The sequence below is a fragment of the Alexandromys fortis genome, unplaced genomic scaffold (assembly GCF_014885135.2).
Source record: "Alexandromys fortis isolate MF-2015 unplaced genomic scaffold, M_Fortis_MF-2015_v1.1 scaffold_1, whole genome shotgun sequence".
Lineage (NCBI taxonomy): Eukaryota > Metazoa > Chordata > Mammalia > Rodentia > Cricetidae > Alexandromys > Alexandromys fortis.
Genome location: NW_026067927.1, coordinates 29,621,825 through 29,642,043, shown reverse-complemented (window position 1 = coordinate 29,642,043; position 20,219 = coordinate 29,621,825). Strand labels below are relative to the sequence as shown.

Genomic DNA, 20,219 nt, shown 5'->3' with positions numbered 1-20,219 from the left:
AGAATGACCTGGTGGGCTGGGGACTATGGTTCAGCATTTGTCTTACACAGTTTCTAGTATCATAAGTAAAAAGAAACTGGTTAAATGTTATAAAAACCCAATGCTTGCCTCCACCCTCATTTCAGACTCAGAAGGTCAAGAACTGAGAGCCTCTAACTGGCTTCCGTGGTGGTCACATATTCAGAACCACTATAGCAGGCAAGAAGTCTACACACACCTAACAGCAGATTTCCATTTAAAGAGTTTGTCACGGAGGACTGCTGCCTGGCTTTCTTCAGCTGTCAACATTAAACATATTTTACAGTTTCTAAGCCAATTCCCATAATATCATGAAATATACTGAGAAGCCCCATATCTTCAACTAAATCAGGAAGCTGGCTAATATTCCTGGGTGAGATTTGGGTATTAATGTTCTTACTGAGTTTCTATCTTAAACCAAATTGCCTGAAATTAGGAAATTGCTATCAGGCTGATGTCAATAAAACCAGACTGCTTAAAACATGGGCTACTTTTTGGTCAAGTACCAGATACCATGTCCCTTTGAACATCATTATGTGAATTGCTATCATGTTCATTATTCAGATATCCCTTTTAATATATATTGATATGATACTATAACAATTATATATCTATATATGCATATCTTCACACACGTTGTGACTTTTAAGCTTTTTTCAATCACTTACTGTTCATCATGAAAAGCTCAACATGGTTTGTTATTTGCTTTTATTATGACTGCTCATTTCTAGACTAGAAAGGATACGGAGACTTTTTACCCATTTAATTCCTGACGAGGAAATATGTGAAATGCATTTCAAGTGACTTAAAATATGTCAGGAATGTGCTCCTAGGGATTCCCAGAATGAGTTAGACCTTCCACAGCAGGACACACAGGACGTCTGGTTTAAGCTGAGCTCATTTACCAGTCTTTCCTTCTTCCAGAACAAGGCAAAGGGTTGCAGAAATTTTCAAGAGAATAAGCACTCTGGGGGCCACAGAGCCTTCTGCTCTTCCCGCTAACCCAAGTTCAGTTCCCTGCTCCATCAATAGCTCACAACTGCCTGTAGCTACAGTTTCCGAGAATCCAATGCCCTCTTCTGGCTTCCACAGGCACCTGCACACATGTGACAAACTAAAAGACACAGACAGGCTGGCAGGCAGGTACACACGTGCACACACACACACACACACACACACACACGAAGATAAATATAAACCTTTTCTTAAAAGTAAGCACACAGAACAAGGAGCAGGAATAGGCCAACTATCTTCGCAAGGTAGCTGGAGGACAGAAAGCATATGAACATGAAGGGACAACGCACGTCAAGCAGAGGAGTTCAGTCCAGAATGCAACCATGAAAAAGTTACTGACTTATGATTCATAAAAAAAAAATGGTACTCAAGCCAGCTGCAGTGGCACATACCTTCAATCCCAGCACTTGGAAGGGCAAGGCAGGCAAATAGTTTTGAGTTCAAGGCCAGCCTGGTCTACATATTAACTTCCAAGTCAGGTAGGGCTGCATAGTGTGACCTTTTCTAAGAAAGAGAAAGAGGGGGGGGAGGGAGAGGGAGAAGGAGAGGGAAGGGAGAGATGGACAGAACGAGGGAGGGAGGAAAGAAGGAAGGGAGGGAGGGAAGAGGGAGAGGGAGGGAGAGAGAGAAGAAAGAAAAGAAAAAAGAAAAGGGAGGAAAGAAGGAAGAAAAGAAAAAAGATGAAAGTTAGGGCAGTGAAATAGCTCCATGAGTAAAGAAAGATGCTTGCTGCACAGGCCTGGTGACTGAGTTTGGTCCCAGGAACCCATATAAATGCTGAAACAGAGAACTGACTCCATAAAGTTGTCCTCTCATCTCCACATACACAATATGGCACAAGTGCCTGTCCTGCTCACCACTTCACTCATATGTGCAGACTCTTTTTATTTATTTGTTTGTTTGTTTGTTTGTTTGTTTATTTATACTATATTCTGTCTGTGTGTATGTCTGCAGGCCAGAGGAGGATCTCATTACAGATGGTTGTGAGCCACCATGTGGTTGCTGGGAATTGAACTCAGGACCTTTGGAAGAGCAGGCAATGCTCTTAACCACTGATCTCTCCAGCCCCCATATGTACAGATTCTGAATAATAATTTTTTAAAAGATCAAGTCAAAGCTGGGCAGTGATGGTGTACACCTTTAATCCCAGCACTTGGGAGGCAGAGGCAGGTGAACCTCTGAGTTCAAGACCAGCCTGGTCTACCGAGTGAGTTCCAGGACAGCCAGGGCTACCCAAAGAAACCCTACCTCAAAAAAATCATAAAATAAAAATGAATAAATAAAAGATTAAGTCAAAATGAAATGGAAAGGCCATTTTTCAGTGTTGAAAGAAACAGATAGTCAACTAAAAATTTTATACCCAGCCAAACACTCTTTCCGATGTAAAGAAGCAATCTACATACTTTCAGGCTGAAACAAAGCCTGCGAGAAATTTTTGCTGGTAGATCTGATCTGAAAGAAATTCTTACTAGAAAAGAATCAGCTTCTAGGGGATAACAACCAAACATAACAAAATAAAATATAATAACATAAAACAAAAACTTCACATTGAGACTGGACAAGGCAACCCAACAGGAGGAAAAGAGAGCCAAGAGCAGGCACAAGAATCAGAGATCCACTCTTTCACATGCTCAGGAGTCCCATAAGCTTCTGTAAGGCAAAAGACACAGTCAATAAGACAAAACGGCAGCCTACTGAATGGGGAAAATCTTCACCAACCCCACATCAGACAGAGGACTGATCTACAAAATATATAAAGAACTCAGCAATAATTCAATTAAAAATGGGGTACAGATCTAAACAGAGAATTCTCAACAGAAGACTCAAATGGTTGAAAGACACTAAAGGAACTGCTTAACATCCTTAGCCATCAGGGAAACGAAAGTCAAAATGACTCTTAGAAACCATCTTACACCAGTCAGAATGACTAAGATCAAAAACACCAATGACAGCTTATGCTTGAGAGGATGTGGAGTAAGAGGAACACACCTCCATTGCTGTGGGAGTGCAAACTTGAACAGCTACTTTAGACATCAGTATAGTGGTTTCTCAGAAAACTGGTTATAACAAGTTAAAAGGTAAAATCAAGTGCAGTATAATGATTTTACATCAGGAACATTTAGACAAGTATTTGGTAGTACACTCCTTATAGGGGAGGAGAAAAATAAGTCATGATATACCACTAAACATTAGCATGGTAAAAATGAAAAACAAACAAACAAACAAAAGGTCCTGGGCTGTTGACATGGCTTGGCAGACAGAAGCACATGCTGCATAAGCCTAACAACACATCCAATCAGAACTGACGTGTGGAAGGAGACAGACTTCTAGTTGTCCTCTGCCTCTGCATACATGCCATGGTGTGCATATGTGCACACAGTATAATGACAATATAAAAGTTAAAGTGTACAAATCAGCCCAGCAATAACTCCATCAAATGCTGGCAAATATTGAGAGTAATTGGAACACTCCTTTACTGATGCTGAAATAAAATGAAGAGCGTTCAGCAGTGCCTAACAGAGCTGCGCATGGTCCAGAAACCCTGTTCCCAGCTGATGTGAAGACTCCATCAGCACCTGCCCTGGAGCCATCACAGCAGCACTGCCTATGACAACGCAAAGCCAGGGCAGCCGCGATGTCACTGCTTATGTCATTGCTTATGAGACCAAAGCCAGGGCAGCCGCGATATCACATCGTACTAGGAATGCTGTTCTGTGACCAAAATGAAAGAGCTGTTCATCTGAGCAACGTGGGTAGATCCTACAAGAGAGCTGTCTCTCATCTCATGTGTTCTAGGATTGTGCTAAGTGGAAACTCTAGTCTGAGGAGGCTATACATCATATGAATACATTTATAGACTTTCTGGAAAAGACCAAAACTACGTGGACAGAAAAGTAGACAGTTTCTGCCAGAGTTTTCAGGACGGAAGCTGAGTTACAACACAGGATTATTTTCAGGACCAGGAAACTATTTTGTCTCTTATAAATCTGTGTCATCTACTTATCAAGAACTATGGATTGTCAAAACACAAAGAATATCTACTAATGGTTTTTAAAATCCAAGATTTTTAAGAATTCAACCAAGAAGGGGATGGGTTGCAGCACAGACCTCATGCTACGACAAAGAATTTCCTGCAGTGCTAAAGTAGGACAGAGCCTCAGCAAGGAGACGGTGAGAAAGTCACAAATCCTCTGGGAATGAACAGAAACTGTGAGAGGAAAAGAACTGGCCACACACATGAGGTTGTGTTTTTTATGGAGGTCAAGTTAGCAGTCCTAATATGGTTCATGTACACCGAGATAGGAAATATCGGTGAAGAGATGTAGCAGCAACAGAGACTATGGACTAGGAAGTTCCAGGTAAACAGGAAGAAGTGGACTATGTCGGCATTAGTCTGGCCCACTGTGGGAAATTCCTGGTAAGCTTAATAGAACAGTCCCACCTTACTGTAAGGACGTGTCTCAAGGCTCCTCAGTGAATGCCTGAAACCATGCACAGTAACAACTACAGATGCCCACTGCTCTTTTTAATACATACACATTTACTATAGACTACTGTAAAAAAAATAGGCAGAATAAAAGATTAGCAATAGCTAATAAAATATAATTTAACGATATGCTGCTAAGTATATTAAGTTAGTTAAGTAGCTGTCTCAAAATGCCTTCTTATATTCAATCTACTATGTGAGATGATACAATGCCTACATGATTGAATGAAGTGAGGTGAAGGACACAGGAACTGTGGTACAGTCATTAGACTGCTACACAAAGTACGCAAGTATTGCTATATAAGTGAACACAAGCATTGTGACAGCCTATGAATAGTGACTAATGAGTGGGCAGCATTCACAGCATGGGTACACTGGACAAAGGGATGACTCATGTCCAGGGCAGGAGAGAGTGGAAGGGTGCAAGACTGCATATCACTCAGAATGGCATGCAATTTAAAGCTTACAAATATTTTATTTCTGGAATTTTCCATTTCATATTTTCAAACTATGGTTAACTAGATAACTGAAGGCATGGAAAGCAAGACCACAAACAAGAGGCGATCAGTACTATACAGGCATCTACATTTATACAAGTTAGTACATATACATGTATTTTATAACTCTGCAGACAGTTGCCTGAAAGCAGTGAAACTGTGATGGTTCCTAATACCATTCTCCAACAAAGGGACCCTTGTTGAGATGACTTGTTTTAGGGCTAGAACAGAGGATGATCCCAGATCATCTTGTAGTGCTACAAAGAAGAGAAGGGCTCAAAACTCTAGCAGACAAGAATGTCAAAGGAACGGAGGCCCAATGAGAGCACTCCTGATGGCTGGGCTGCACAGGCCGGGGACAGAATACAGTGCAACACCGCCATCCCTGGACAGCAGCCGCAACCCTCACACACAGGAATGCAGGCAGGCCACTCTGCACTGTTTCAACTTTAGATAACATAAAGTTATGTCATCGTGCAGGCATATTTTTCCAAAGTATGAGAACAGCACATACACAGCCACAGATCAAAAGGGACATACACAAACTAGTACATGTTCAGAGAGAAAAGACCACGAGACAGGCACACATAAACCAATTCAATCTTATAAATACTTGAGCCCTTAATAGGCACCACAAAAATCATGAGTGCAAGTCAGAAGACGAACTCAAGTAAAGTTCCTTGCCTTCTACCTTGTTTGAGACAGTCTTATTATTTTGTTAAGATGATTGAAATAATTTATTAAAGTTAGTTTAGTCCCCTTTCTTCAAAAGCTCATGATGGCCTGGATATCTGTAGATATTCAAAGACCATCCATTAGGTTAAAATATTTAGTGGCTGGGAGTATTGCTCACTGACAGAGTACTTGTCTAACAGACCCCAGGCCCTGGATTTGGTTCTTAGCGTGTGGTTGAAGTGTGGTTGAAGAAAATAATAATATGTTCTATGTATACACATCCAATTCACATAATGAGAGTGGTAGATTAAAAACTGCAAGAAATCAATGTTTTAGAGTGTGCTCTTGTACTAGGCCCACTAGGCCAGGCCCAGCCCAAATGGTTAGGTTACAAAAAAGAAAAAAAAAAAAAAAACTTGTAAAGAACCAGTCTTCCAAACAGGAGGTTAACAGCAGCCAATCAGAAGGCATTTGGTTTGTCTGAAATGACATACACAGAAAATCCCCTCTTAAATCTGCAGCTACCTCTAACGACCAATCTGGGTTCCACTCCTTGCTTTTCTTTTCTACTTATAAAGCCCACCTCTTCCTAGCTTTAGCTATAGGAGCACCTTTTAAATAAACAGGATGCTTCCATTTCAAGAATGTCTAGCAGAACCAACTACATCTGCAAGAACACTCCGGTGCTGACTACACTTCTAAGTTTTCCTTCAGGGACGCTGCCAACAGACTCGCACTGTCCTGGGACTAGAAAAGTGGAAATGGAACAAAAATTAGTGAAAGAAAAACAGCAGAGGCTTTTGGTCCTGGGTCAGCAGTTTAGGCTTCTGAATTTGTCCTGTGCAGTAACTTATTAACAGGATTCTTCTAGTCCCAGTTCTAGCAACAAAACACTGGAGTCATGTGAGCAAAGAACATACTTATTTACCATGTATCATCAGACTAAAAATATGTCACAAAACATAATACACAGGCTGGCAAGATGGCTCAGTGGTGTAAGAGTGGTTGTCCCTGAAGCCTGCTAATCTAAATTCCACCACTGGATCCCAGCAGGGAAGGAGAGAAACAACTCCTAGACGTTATTTTCTAATCTCACGCGTGCACCATGATGTGTGGACCCACACCTCTACATACATACTACAATAATAACAATAACACAGTTTACACATATAATACAGAGTATGTTCTCAGTTCAACATATAACACAGATGAAAGAGTGGGTCAGGTGGTAGTAGTACTCAGGAGGCACTTGGGAGGCAAAGGTAGGGGGATTTCTATGAGTTCCAGGCCAGCCTGGTCTACAGAGTGAGTTCCAGAACAGCCAGGGCTACACAGAGAAACCCTGTCTCAAAAAACAAAAACAAAAAACAAAAACAAAACAAAAAAGAGTGGACAAATACATACCAAAAGATTAAGAATGGGTTATAGATTTTTTTTAATGCTCTTTTCTGATTACTGATGTTTTCTAAGTTTAACTCTATATTTTATCTTTGAAGAAAAACATCTTATTTACAAAACATGATTATATTATACTTCATACTTCTTAGGAAGCAGTATTGGAAGCAAAATAAAATACAGAGCCACAACACAATTTAAAAAAAAAAACAGGCAATTAATCCCTAAAATCTCTAGAACCAGGTATTAAAAATAAATATAAATAAATAAATAAAACTACCAAGGGCTGGCTTTGCAAAGCTATGAATTGAAATGCAAATTGTTTCCACAAGCAGACAACATCAGAGTCCTTCTTAAATACACAGGAATTTACTATGGAATTCTGTAGTAGGTACACTTACACCATTATCATATCTAGTATACAGTAAGTACTCAAAATTTCTTGATGAAAGAATGTTCTAACTTTATATATATATGTGTGTGAAGCAAGTTGATTGACAGGGATAATGTCCTAATCACAAGGTGGAACAGGTGTGCATAGAACAATGTTACTTGAACTATAATTAACAGAAATAACTCAGACATTAAAAGATGACATCATTTCCTCCCTGTGATTGTGGCTTTTCTCTTCATCTGTGGTGGTCAGCTCCCCTTGCTATATAAACATTATAGCATTCAGACGGGAAGGCTGGTCTACAGACTCATGCTTACCCATTTTCGGAAAAATCCAAACCAGAGACGGTGTTTTGTAGCAGCCAGAACCTGGCTGTGTAGACGTACCACTCAGAAAGTCCTTACCTAACATAACTACCATTTTCTGAGATACCATTCACCTGGGTCACAGTGCTCTGAGTACTTGCACAAAGGGTTTGAAATCAGTCTTTCAAAGAGTAATCTGCACTCCCAAACTCTCTAGCACGCTTCGCAATAGCCTCCCTCCATACTGCTTCCTTCAGAACTGAGGGGGATGGAGAACTTTGGACATAGGGGCAGGTTTGGGTTTGGAAAAAGGGTTGAAATGTGCTTTTAAGAGAACAGTGATTTGAAGTTTATCCTCAGAATAATTTTCAATTTGTTTTCCAGATTTGGAATTGTGATGTTCAAGTTCATCTCTGAGAATTTTCTAAATTTTTTGGACCTGAATAACTTATGTGGTATGAGAGACGTCACTAACAAAGATAAAGCAATATAAAGACCATGATGTCATCTTGTTAGACTGGTGGTCTTACGGGTAAACTGTGGTTTTCAAACTCTTCTTCGTAGGGTCTGTGATTCACAGTGACTTTACAATTAGCACCTTGAGCCTGGTTTTTTGTTTGTTTTTTTTGTTGTTTGTTTTTAAAAATATATTGAGTAGCACTCAAGGGAGATCGTGTAAAAAGTGAGAAAGCAAATTCAAATTGTCAGGATTTTCTTCAAAAGGAGAGCTATTCAACAGTGCTCTACCATAACCCTTGGATTTCACCAATGAAGGATTTTCTTCTGAAGAAACCCATCCTCTTGAAGAGAAAATAGAAGCAGTGCTAGATAGAGATGGGAAATTTGAGTCTCCAGAACACAACCCTGTGAAAACATTGGGATCGGGTGAGTAATTAGTTATTGCTAACATGGACTATGGGTTACCAAGCGGGAATCGTCTATGAGATTTCAGGCAAATTCCATGCTGGTCCTAGGTTTTCAGCAATGCCTGGGTATCCATGCTTTCTAAAAGGTCATAGGTACTTGGCTACAGTCGCACAGGGGATCTGGAAACCACGTGATTCTGGGTGAGCGGTTTGGGGACATACATTCGTGTTTAAATCCTATTTCTTTTAGTTACTAGCTCGGATTGTGGCAAGTCACCCAAGCCTTCCATTCTCTCAGAGAAAAACGAAAATAAAAAACTAGAATGACTTCGTTGTTAAAGATTGTGCTAAGTGCAGAGTGGGGGTGAGGAGTGGGTATACGTGGATGTCTACAGGGACACAAAATTCTAAAATGCCCACGATAATAGCTTCTCAGATTCTTTCAGCTCTAAGTCAATAAATGATAGTTCGTGATCATTAGCACAGACAGCACTTGCGGAATATTTGATCAGCTATGTCCCTAAAGTAGTGTTTCTCAACCCCCCCAGCCTACTCCCGGGGGCTTTCTTTATTATATTTTCTTTTCCATTAAAATTTAATACCACAGGTGCTGTGTATCTATGCTGTGGTCCTCTGAAAGGCCACAAACCCTGGGTTATATAAGATTTCACACACTCACTCACACACACACACACACACACACACGAACAGGGCCATCATTATCAAGGTTGAGAATGCACGTCAGAGAGAAAAGTGACTTGGACAAGGTCAAGTGACTCATTTACTAGCAGAATTAGGTCTGAATTAGGGATCACAAAGTGGTCATCTGATACCAGCTTGTGACTGTCTTGCTTGGTGTATTTTTTTTTTAATGAAAAAATTAGTTACGGATATTTGCTAATCAAGAGATTTTTCAACTAAAACACCCAGGCATCCCGCTGCTCACGAGACCTCGGAGCGTCGCCCCTCTGAGCAGGACGGAGGGGCGCCCTGGACCCCGCCCCGCCCCTAGGGATGCGCCTACTACACGCCTCCCTCCATCACCCGCCTCCTTAGGACAACCGTCTGGGGGCCGCTCGGCGGGCGCCTAACTGGCTGCAGGTTCCGAACCTCTTGGCGCGCTCGCTCTCCGGCTTCGGAGCCCAGGAGCCGGCCGGTCGGTCTCGCACGTCTAAGGCCGGGCCCGGCCGCGCCGCCAGCAGCGGGACAGACTCCCCGCCGGGCGCGCCACACAACGGCTCCCTCCGGCGCGCGCACGGGCCACTCGGCGGCCCGGCACCCGATGACGCCGCGTCGCCGGCGCTGCCTTGCGCGCGCCCGGCCCGCCAGCCAATAGCCGGAGCCACTCTGTGCACGTGACACTCGCCAGCCAACGGCAGCTCGAGGCGGCCCGTGACGCGCGGGATGGCTCCGAGGGGTTTCGAACCGGCGCGCGCGGCTGGAGGCCCGTCTGGGGCCGTGTGGTCTCGCGGTCCGCCTAGGCCTCTGCGCGGAGGGTCTTAAGCTGGAGCGGCTGCCAGCCTGCAACATAGGGGCAGCGACTCCCCATAGCGCCATGCAAAGTCGCAGGTGAGGAAGGAGGAACGAGGACAGCCCTGGGGCTTCGCAGACAGAGCCACGTGCTCCGTCGCAGCTCCCAGCGAAGAAAAGCCTGTATTATGCATCGGATGTGTTTAATGTGCAAAATAAATATAGTGGAAGTATTGTCTTGCACAATGACAGTTTAAATATCTGCTCTAGTACTGTACTAATAGGGGAAGTTGAATGAGAGCGAGAGAGGAGAATTGGCTCTACCCAAGGATCCAAACGTTCTACTTTGTCACCCTTAAAAAATTAGTCTTCCCTTATCCTCTCTGAGGAGTGGATGGAGGTTGGGGTGGGGGGGGGAAGGTGAGGGAAATAAAACACGATGCCTTTATTTTCATAAAGAAGGACTTTGCTAAAAGCCCACCCAATAACTTAACCATATTAGAGATCTCATATACTCAGACTCAGTAACATGGCCTCGTGTAGTTGAGAAATATCTTCGCTGGGCCCTTTACTGTGCTGAAGGAAATCCCATACCCAAAGACGGAGGGATGAAGATGAATAGGCATCTGGCAGCTTCTGCTCCATCTTTGGTGTCAAACTCTGCAAGAAGTCCTATTAACTCGTACAGCTCAGTAGAAAAAAAATCTTTCCAGTGCAGACCAGTTTGTTGACAAGTGTTTGCTCCGTGGTGCCCTGTGCTGGGTACATTTTACATACATTTTTCTTGACATACATTTTTCCTATTTCATGCCATCACTGGGTTTGTGGAGCACATGACACTGATGGATGTGAACGGGATAAACTAGAATGTAGGCTTTGAATTAGTTGTACGGTGTTGCAAACACATAAACCTAAGGAATATAATTCTGTATACACAGTTAACAAAGTTCACTCCATCTAAAGTTAACAAGAATCAAGAACGCCAGGCAATAGTGCCACACACCTTTAGTCCCAGCACTTGGGAGGCAGAGACAGGCAGATCCCCATCAGTTCAAGGCCAGCCTGGTCTACAGAGTGAGTTCTAGGACAGCCAGACTACACAGAGAAGCCCTGTCTTGAAAAAAAAAAAAAAATCAACAAACAGCATAAGGGGAAAAAATGTATCACTTTGTAGCCTAGGAAACAGGTCTTATATAAACATATACTACAAAAAAGATTTTTCACATTAAATTATCAATGCAGTATTTGGAAAAACAAACATTTTTGGTCAAATGGAAAGTGAGAATTGAAATTGACTTGGTGTTTCTTATTACTATCCAAGGTCATAAATAGTGCCTATATTTAGGGTTTTAAAGAAGAAACAGGAGTGTGGGAGTCAGAGAGGGTAAAAGGGGAGAGGGAAGGAAGGAAGTGGAGTGGGGAAAAAAAGTATAGCTCAATAAAAACAATAAAAGCAGGACTAGTTTTATGCTTTAATAAACAATGCCTGTTACATACTTATGATACGTTAGAAAATCAACAATTAGCCTTTGAGAAGACCAACAGGTATACAGATAATATGAACATGTAGAGATTCTTTGTATATGGGTTGTATAGATGAGAAGGGATCCATTTGAGAGAGGAAGAAGAGAGACTTGTCGGAGAAGACTGGCTAGGGAACAGTAACAGCTAAATCTCCGTGCAGACTTGAAAGGATCTAGTTAGGAAGAAGATGGGAGCGCAATACCGAGCTGAGGTATTAGCAAGGATAGCACATCTGACTCACAGATGTAAGGACAGCAAACCGAGGGGGCAGGCAGTACGCTGTCACAGCGTTTGTACGTTGTCCTCCTGCGGAGTTTGTACTCTGTGGCCACTAGCATCCATTCTCTCTCTCCCTTGCTTTTGGGAGGGTCCTTGTGTGCAGGCTTATGTGGCAGTATGATGCCCTGTGCTCCCGGCCAACGGATGGGTAAATGCAGGTCGGACAATCACGTTATTTGCTAAGGATAAGAGAAAACAGTGGGATAGGAGATGAGACATGTTTAAATGTGCTGTGTGTAGCAGCAATTTTCTTACAAATCGAAGCATCCTAGCTGGAGGTTTATAAAGACCCAGGAAGTAAATATCTGAAAATTCTTAAGAGGTTCTTGAAACTTAGAGGACCCACAAGGACCCTCATGGTTCTATAAGCAGTAAGGACTACCGGCAAGAATAGACGTTCTGCTCTGTAGAGTTGACTGCAAATCATGCCAGGTACTTTGGGGGTATAGCTTTTGTGAGTTGTCACCATGCTTGGGGGCACGGAGGAGAGTTGTTTGTTTTTTCAAGACAGGGTTTTTCTGTGTAACAGCCCTGGCTGTCCTGGAACTCACTCTGTAGACCAGGCTAGCCTCGAACTCATAGTTCCACCTGCCTCTGCCTCCCAAGTGCTGGGATTAAAGGCGTGCACCACCACCCAGCAATTTGACTTTTAAAGCTTACCTTGGGATACTATCTACTGAGATTTTATATTCCAGTGGAAAAATGCCCTTCAGTATACAGTATTTTTCAGTGTGTAATTGTTACTGAGCTTCTGTAAATGCCATCTCAATGTAGTTTTATGTCGTTGAACAGAAACCAAAATAAAATAAATGTTTAATATCAAAGCAATAAAACGTTTTTCTTGCCAGGCAGTGGTGGCACATGGTTTTAATCCCAGCACACAGGTTGCAGAGGCAAGTAGAACTCTGAGTTCGAGGCCAGCCTGGTCTACGGAGTGAGTTCTAGGACAGCTGGGGCTACAAGAGAACCATGTCCATTTTACACGTGAGCAGAAGCTTAGAGCGACAGAAGGACCCAAAGTGGCACGGTTAATAAGGGGGGGAAATGAAGGATTAAAACCCTGAACTGAGTGATTACAGTGTCCAAGTCGATTCTCAATATTCCATTATGGCCTCTTAAACGTCCGCAGATCACCTAGCAGATCTTTAGTTACTGTATCGTCATTAGTACACTCAGGGCATTTCAAGTGGATGTTTATCTTCTGAAGTGGACGAGGCCCAGACCCACAGATCGTGCGAGCTGGCATGAGCCAGAGGGAGCGCATTAACCTCCTTGACTGCCGTCAGTCCCGACCCCCGAGAAGAGAGGCAGCGGACGGAATGCTGTTCATTTCCTCAGCCGTGCGGCTGTTTCTGCGTTTTACCCTGTTCCTACCCATCTTCTCATTGACACTTACAAAACCCCGTGAGATTTTTATTCTTATCCTACAAATGAGACATCAGCTCGGGGATTAATGAGTGGTCCAGCTGCTCTCTGATAAAGCTGACACTACACCCACAGAGCCCTTGGGTGGTAGGCAGGGTTCCGGCTCCCGAGATGTCCCACCCACCACTTCCACGTTTACATCCTACATAATCCTCGGGACTATGAATCTGACTGAATTCATTATCATTTCTACGGCAGTAAATGTGACAGGGCACAATTAATGTTGAGAAAGAGAAACTAAGCCGGGCGGTGGTGGTGCACTCCTTTAATCCCAGCACTCGGGAGGCAGAGGCAGGCGGATCTCTGTGAGTTCGAGACCAGCCTGGTCTACAAGAGCTGGTTCTAGGACTGGCTCCAAAGCTGCAGAGAAACCCTGTCTCGGAAAAGAGAGAGAGAGAGAGAGAGAGAGAGAGAGAGAGAGAGAGAGAGAGAGAGAGAGAGAGAGAGAGAGAGAGAGAGAGAGAGAGATTAGAGGGCTGGAGAGATGGCTCAGTGGTTAAGAGACCTGATTGCTCTTACAGAGAACCCACGCTTGATCCCCAGCACCTGTATAGTGGCTCACACTCACTTGTAAGGTCCTGTTCAGGGGATCTGACCTCTACAGGGACCAGACCCACAAGCAGCAAATAGACAAAACAAGCAAAACATTCACACAATAAAAATAAATAAAGATAAGCTGGAGAGATGGCTCAGTGGTTAAGAGCATCGCCTGCTCTTCCAAAGGTCCTAAGTTCAATTCTCAGCAACCACATGGTGGCTCACTACCATCTGTAATGAGGTCTGGTGCCCTCTTCTGGCCTGCAGACATACACACAGACAGAATATTGTATACATAATAAATAAATAAATAAATAAATATAAAAAAATAAGTAAAGATATATTTTGTAAAAGAAAGAAGAAAAGGAATAAAGGGAGGGAAGGAGGAAGAAATTATCAGGGCAAGCCTGACATAATCATCTGAAACTTTCAAAGGTAGGGAGATCTCTGGCTGGATCAGGGGTTCAAAGAACAAAAGAGAGTCTGTTGCTGTTTTTGACCTGGCCCTGAGGAGTTGAGAGCAATCCTTGCCTAAAACCCAGCAAGAAAACAGGACCTTCAACCTCCAAGTGGAAGGAAGCGAATCCTGCAGTCAGCATGAGCTTGGAAGCCTCCAGGTGGAAACGGCCTCCCTGACATTTTGATTTGCCTAAGTCAGACCTTGATGGAAGAACCATGCACTAATGAGTGATCACTGTTCTAAGCCTCTAAATTTGCAATAATTTACGCAGTCTCAGAAAACCAATAAATACTCCTTGCTTTTCTTGTTAAATCTTAGGACTGGAGCAAATCTTTCTCTTTCTCTGGTTCTAGTTTTCACAAGATTTTTATATCATTTCTTAGGTCCTTTCTAGCTCAGTTGATACTGATGATGTTGATACTGAGATGTGTGTGTGTGTGTGTGTGTGTGTGTGTACACACGTGTGTGTGCTCACACATGGGGAGGGTAGAGGATAACCTCAGCAACTGTTCCCCAGACACCATCTGCCATGTTGTTATTGTTTTAAGACAAGATCTCTCGCTGGCCAATTAGACCAGGCTGGCTGGCCAGTGAGCCCCAGGGCTGCACCTGTCCCCACTTCTCCAATGCTGGTTTCACCAGTGTGCGCCACCAGGTTGTTTTTGTTTGCTTGCTTTTAATGAGAGCCCTAGGGATGGAACTCAGGTTCCTCAGGCTGGCAGGCAAACACTGTACCAGCTCAGCTATCTCCCCAGTTCTAAGATTCTTAATGGCGTCATGTTTTAGTGGCGGGACCATAGCAGAAGATGAGGCAGAAAGATTGTAAAAGCCAGAGGCTGGGGAGCACCAGAGCTGGAGTGTCTTCAGGACGTGACAGAACTCACAGCTGTGCTCACCTGCGCAAGTTCAAGCCTGCGAACCTGCCAGCGTGGAGAAGGACGGGGTTCATGAGCCCCTACATCTCATTGAAGACTTCCAGCAGCTGACAGCTTCTGGGGAGGAACAGTCCGTCTTACTTACAGCTTGACCTCTGATTGGTTGGCCATGCTCCAGTGGGTGTCTCCATACCCAAGTGTATATGGGCATCACAGATTGGATTTGATAATGTGTTTAAAAAAAAAAAAAAAAGAAGTGCATGAAGTTGGGTGGAGAGAGGAAAGAGGGAGCGGATCAGGGAGGAGGGAGAGGGCAAGTGAGGTGAATATATTCACCATGCATCATATGAACGTCTCAAAGAATTATTATCTTCAGTGCCTTATTTCTACAGAGATTGAAAGAAAATATGCACCTGAAATTAATATGCAAATGAATGGTATATAACCGAATAGTGTCAGCAGACGGTCTCACGGGCTCTCGTTCGGTAGTTCCAGATCTTTCAGGACGCCCTGCTATGGAGGTTGAGAATGAAGAATTTCTGATTCCTAACTCCCTGAAGGACATCAACAGCTCTCCCAGGGAAGGGACAGTGAGGTGGGGAAGGAGGCTCCTAGGCATACTGAGGCCTCTGCTAGAGTGGGTGCAGGGTCTGCGTCCTTATAAACAGGGGTTGCAAAGTGACTTCTGAAGCCCAGAGGAGGGAGCAAACATCATCAGAGGTTATCACAGTCGGGCTGGTTGGTAGATTTGAACTACAAAAACTATCAATGTGGCTCTTTATGAGTTGAGAAGCCAGAAATCCTGTAAGTAGGGGCTGGAGAGATGGTTCAGTGATTAAAAGCACTGGCTACTCTTCCAGAGGACCTGGGTTTGATTCCCAGCACCCACTTCGTGGCTCACAATTGTCTGAAACTCCAGTTTCAGGGGATCTGACACCCTCTTGTGACCTCTGAGAGCACCAGACATGCAAAGTGGTGTGCACAAACACACATGTAGGCCAAACAGCCATATGCATAAGATAAAATATAAATATTTTAATGAAAAAAGTTTCTTAAGTACAGTATAGTGGTTGAGTATGGTAGCACACACATTTGATCCCAGAACTTTGGAGGCAGAGGCAGGTGAATCTCTGTGAGTTTGAGGTCAGCCTGGTCTACATAGTGAGTTCCAGGACAGCCAGAGCCATAATAGTGAGGCTCTGTATCTCTATATACATGTTATGTATGTATATAACATATATATGTATACATAATAGCTGAGGACTAGGTGTTCTGGCAGTGGACACTGTGAGAACAAACCTAATCCAGGGAGGTGAGATTCTCGGGGGAAATGGTATTCCAGGTGATAAAGTAACCGTGGGTTAGAACAGGGAAGGATGGAGGAAAGAGGGAGAAAGATTCCAGGCTAAAGGAATAACAACATTAATGTACGATTTTCTTAAGAACTTGAGAAATCCAGGACCGAGTTCCTCAAAGAAAGATATTCTATCTGAACAACACAGAGCTGTATGATTTCCTTCTTAAATCAACTGCATTCTTTTCTGAGAACAGCACCATCTTGTGGCTTGTGTCTGCCAGTGCACATGTTACACCAACAGGCCTTAGAGGCTGTCTCAGCAGTGCGAAGTATTCAGTCAATACCATTGATCCCCTGCATCCTTAGGGACCCATATTTTGAACAACATATGTCAAAATTTATACTTTCTTTTTCATAACTATATTATCTTGGTTAATAAGCTGATATGGTTTTGTTTAAAAGGAAATACATTGTTTTCTGTTAAACTTGTAAATCTCCATAGTTTCTCTTTTATAAAGGCGTAGTTGCTTCTGGCATGTTTCCTCTTCTAAAAACGAGCCTGGTAACTGGGCAGTGGTGGCACATGCCTTTAATCCCAGTATTGGGAGGCAGAGTCAGGTGGCTCTCAATGAATTTGAGGCCAACCTGGTCTACAAAGCGAGCTCCAGGACAGGCTCCAAAGCTACACAGAGAAGCCCTGTCTTGAAAAACCATAAATAAATAGATAGATAGATAGATAGATAGATAGATAGATAGATAGATAGATAAGAAAGAGCCTAGTAAGTAGGTACTTAAAGAATATTCCTTGCTTTGTCTTTTAATTAGAAAAAGCTAGCTTTATTAAAGTCTCTGGTCCCCCATTCATATCTTTGAGAATCCAATGCAAATCCAAGCTAGACTAAGGAGTCTAACCCTAATCGTGTTCAACCTTTATATCATAGAGACAGAGACTAAGATCCAAGAGAAGGGAAAGGGCCAACCTTTTTTCTGTCCTTGATGCCAATTTGTATACCAACATTTTGTGGTCATAATAAAGAAGCAATTAGAAAAGACAAAACTGAGTACTTTTGGGCACGGGAAGGAGCCCCAAATGGAAGACAAGAGTGGACACGAGGAAGAAAGCCACGCTAAGGTCTCCATCACCAAGTCATGAAGGCTGCTGGACCATGTTAACTCTCTTGATCCCTACTCAGCCATGGGAAAGAAGCAAAGAACAGAAGCTATTCAAAACCTGGAAATCCCAGTATTGCTGGGATTACAGATACTTCTTATGTGTTCTGGGGATCTGAACTCAGGCCGCATGTTTGTGTGACAAGCAGTTCACTGATTAAGCCATCTCCCTGGCCCTTGGATATAAAGTATCTTTCATACTAGTGATAAATCAATGATCTCAATAATATACTTTTATATTTATCCACCTGAGGCCTCTAGCACTCCAGAACTCTATATTGAAGCCTGTTAGATACTTCTACCTATCCCACAGGTACCTCCCCAGGCAGAGTGTAAACTGTTTTAACATTCTGGAGCTCAGTCCCTTAACCCCAGACTGCCTCTTCTAACTGAGTACCTTTAGCCACTGCTGGTGATCCCTTAACATCATTAAAACCCTGTGGGTCGTCTTCCTCTCTGCTTTCTGACCCCCTGACTTGCACATCAGAGCCATTTGAGTTAACATGGTCTTCCCCAGTTTTGTTCCAACTGCCCTGTCTCTGCCCCTGCTGAGGTCACTATACCAGCCTGCGCAAGCCCTCTGCCTGGTCTTGATTGCGTCTAGTCTAATCTAACACACAAGCAAACTTTCTAAATATGAAGCTGATCATGCCACACACCCTTCAAAGGTTTTTCTTATTTTTCATAACAAATCTAAATCCCTTAGAACGGTATCCAGGGGCTTCGTGGTCTTGCTCATGAGCTCTTCCCAGCCCCACTTCCCTCAGTCCCTAAACCTAGTCCTGCAAACTTTGGTCACTTTGTCAGACAAACCACAGCCTCTCTTGCCCTTGCCAGGCTCCTCTTTTGTATAGATGCACCTTTCCTTCGTATATCCTTTACGATGTCCCAGGGTTACCGGTTCTTCCAGGAAGTTGTTTCCTAGCCTGAGTTAAATGTCCATCCTGAAAGGATCATATTGCACTTTGCAGTTTATAATGTGTTTTTACTTCATAATTATTTAGTTTCTTCCAAAATGCTAGATGTACATCCACTTCATAGATAAGGATCAGGGAAACTGACCTCCATGATCAGTCGGCTGGATTTCAAAGAGGAGAACCTTGGTACCTTTGTACCTATTGGAACCAAACCAGAGAGCAGACGGTGCCCACTCCAAACAGTGGCATTCTGCCACAAGTCCAGAAACCATCCCCCTGTCTCTCATATCCCTACCCCTTCACTCTGATCTAGCCAGGCAGGAAGCCACCTTCTGTAGTTCAGCACTTGGGGCTGCAGAATGTATTTTTAAATGTTGAAAATGTCATTTTTTTCCTGACATTTATGAAAGAGCTTCCAGAAATGAAAGCCAATTAGGCAATGACTTTGTTGATTAATTCATCACTTAATTAATGTGGAAAGGACACTTTGAAATAGTCAGATGAAAGACCTGGATAAGGGCAGTCCGAGCAGAACACTTTCTTGGTGTTCCAGGCTCTGGGGGTGTGGGCCGTTCAGAATAGAAACCCTGATTGAGTTGGCAGCAGGAGGTCTCGTGGAGAATGAAAACAGGGCTCACACCTGCCCCTGGGCCTGTGATGCAGCAGAAATGGTGGTGGTTGATGTGTTGGTGCCAAGTGGAACCACTGTGAGCCTCAGACACTCAGCAGGACACTCGCAGGACAGGCACTGTCCTGGGCTTGTAGTAGGAGCTGCAGGCAGGCCTGCTTTTCATCCCACCTGGCTCCCAGCTGCCTGGCTAGCTTATGCCCCAAAATAACAACACAGAAACTATATCCTTTTAAACACTGCTTGGCCCATTATATCTAGCCTCTTCTTGGCTAACTCTCATATCTTGATTAACCCATTTCTATTATTCTGTGTAACACCATGAGGTCGTGGCTTACCAGGAAGGATTCTAGCCTGCTTCCATCTCGGAGAGGAGAGCTGTGGCAACTGCTTAAATCTGCTTCTTTCTCCCAGCATTCTGTTCTGTCTACTCCGCCTACCTAATTTTCTGTCCTATCAGGGCCAAGGCAGTTTCTTTACTAACCAATGAAAGTAACACATAGACCCTCCTCCATCATGGGCTTATGGAGCACGTAGTTTTTGGAAACTCTTTTGACTTGCTGCTGGATCTCCATAGGGGCTGCACGCCTTAAATATAAAACGTGAGGTGGCCATGTGACCAAAGCTTTCTGTCACCAAACGGCACTGTCTACCAACTTACTCATAATATTGGGTGGGTGTGGCAGCAATCTCTCATCAAATAATGTCATAGTTTCATTTCTATTGCTGTGGAAAGATGCAAGCTTTATGACAGAAAGCAGTCTTGAGGAGAAAGGGTTGAATTTTAGCTCTCAGTTCCAGGTCATTATGTATCATCGCAGGAAGTCAAGGCAAGAACCCCAAATCAACTAGTCATATCCACAGCCAAGAGCAAAAAAGAAATAAAAACATGCACGTTTAGATTTCAGCTACCTTTCTCCACTTTTATACGGTCTAAAGCCCCAAACCAAGGAATGACGCTGCCCACTTTCTGGCTGCGTCTTCAC

The 20,219-nt window shown here is 43.4% G+C and overlaps 1 protein-coding gene across 1 annotated transcript in view; it reads right to left on the bottom strand.

Annotated features, from left to right (window-relative positions):
• Ptpdc1 (protein tyrosine phosphatase domain containing 1) overlaps window positions 1–10,231 on the bottom strand; it is a 51,091-nt gene extending 40,860 nt beyond the window's left edge. Inside the window, exon 1 of the mRNA XM_050144435.1 lies at window positions 9,762–10,231. Within this exon, the coding sequence (XP_050000392.1) occupies window positions 9,762–10,208 (447 nt within the window). The 5' untranslated portion in view covers window positions 10,209–10,231. The remainder of the gene's footprint in view (window positions 1–9,761) is intronic.
• Window positions 10,232–20,219: the final 9,988 nt, after the last annotated feature.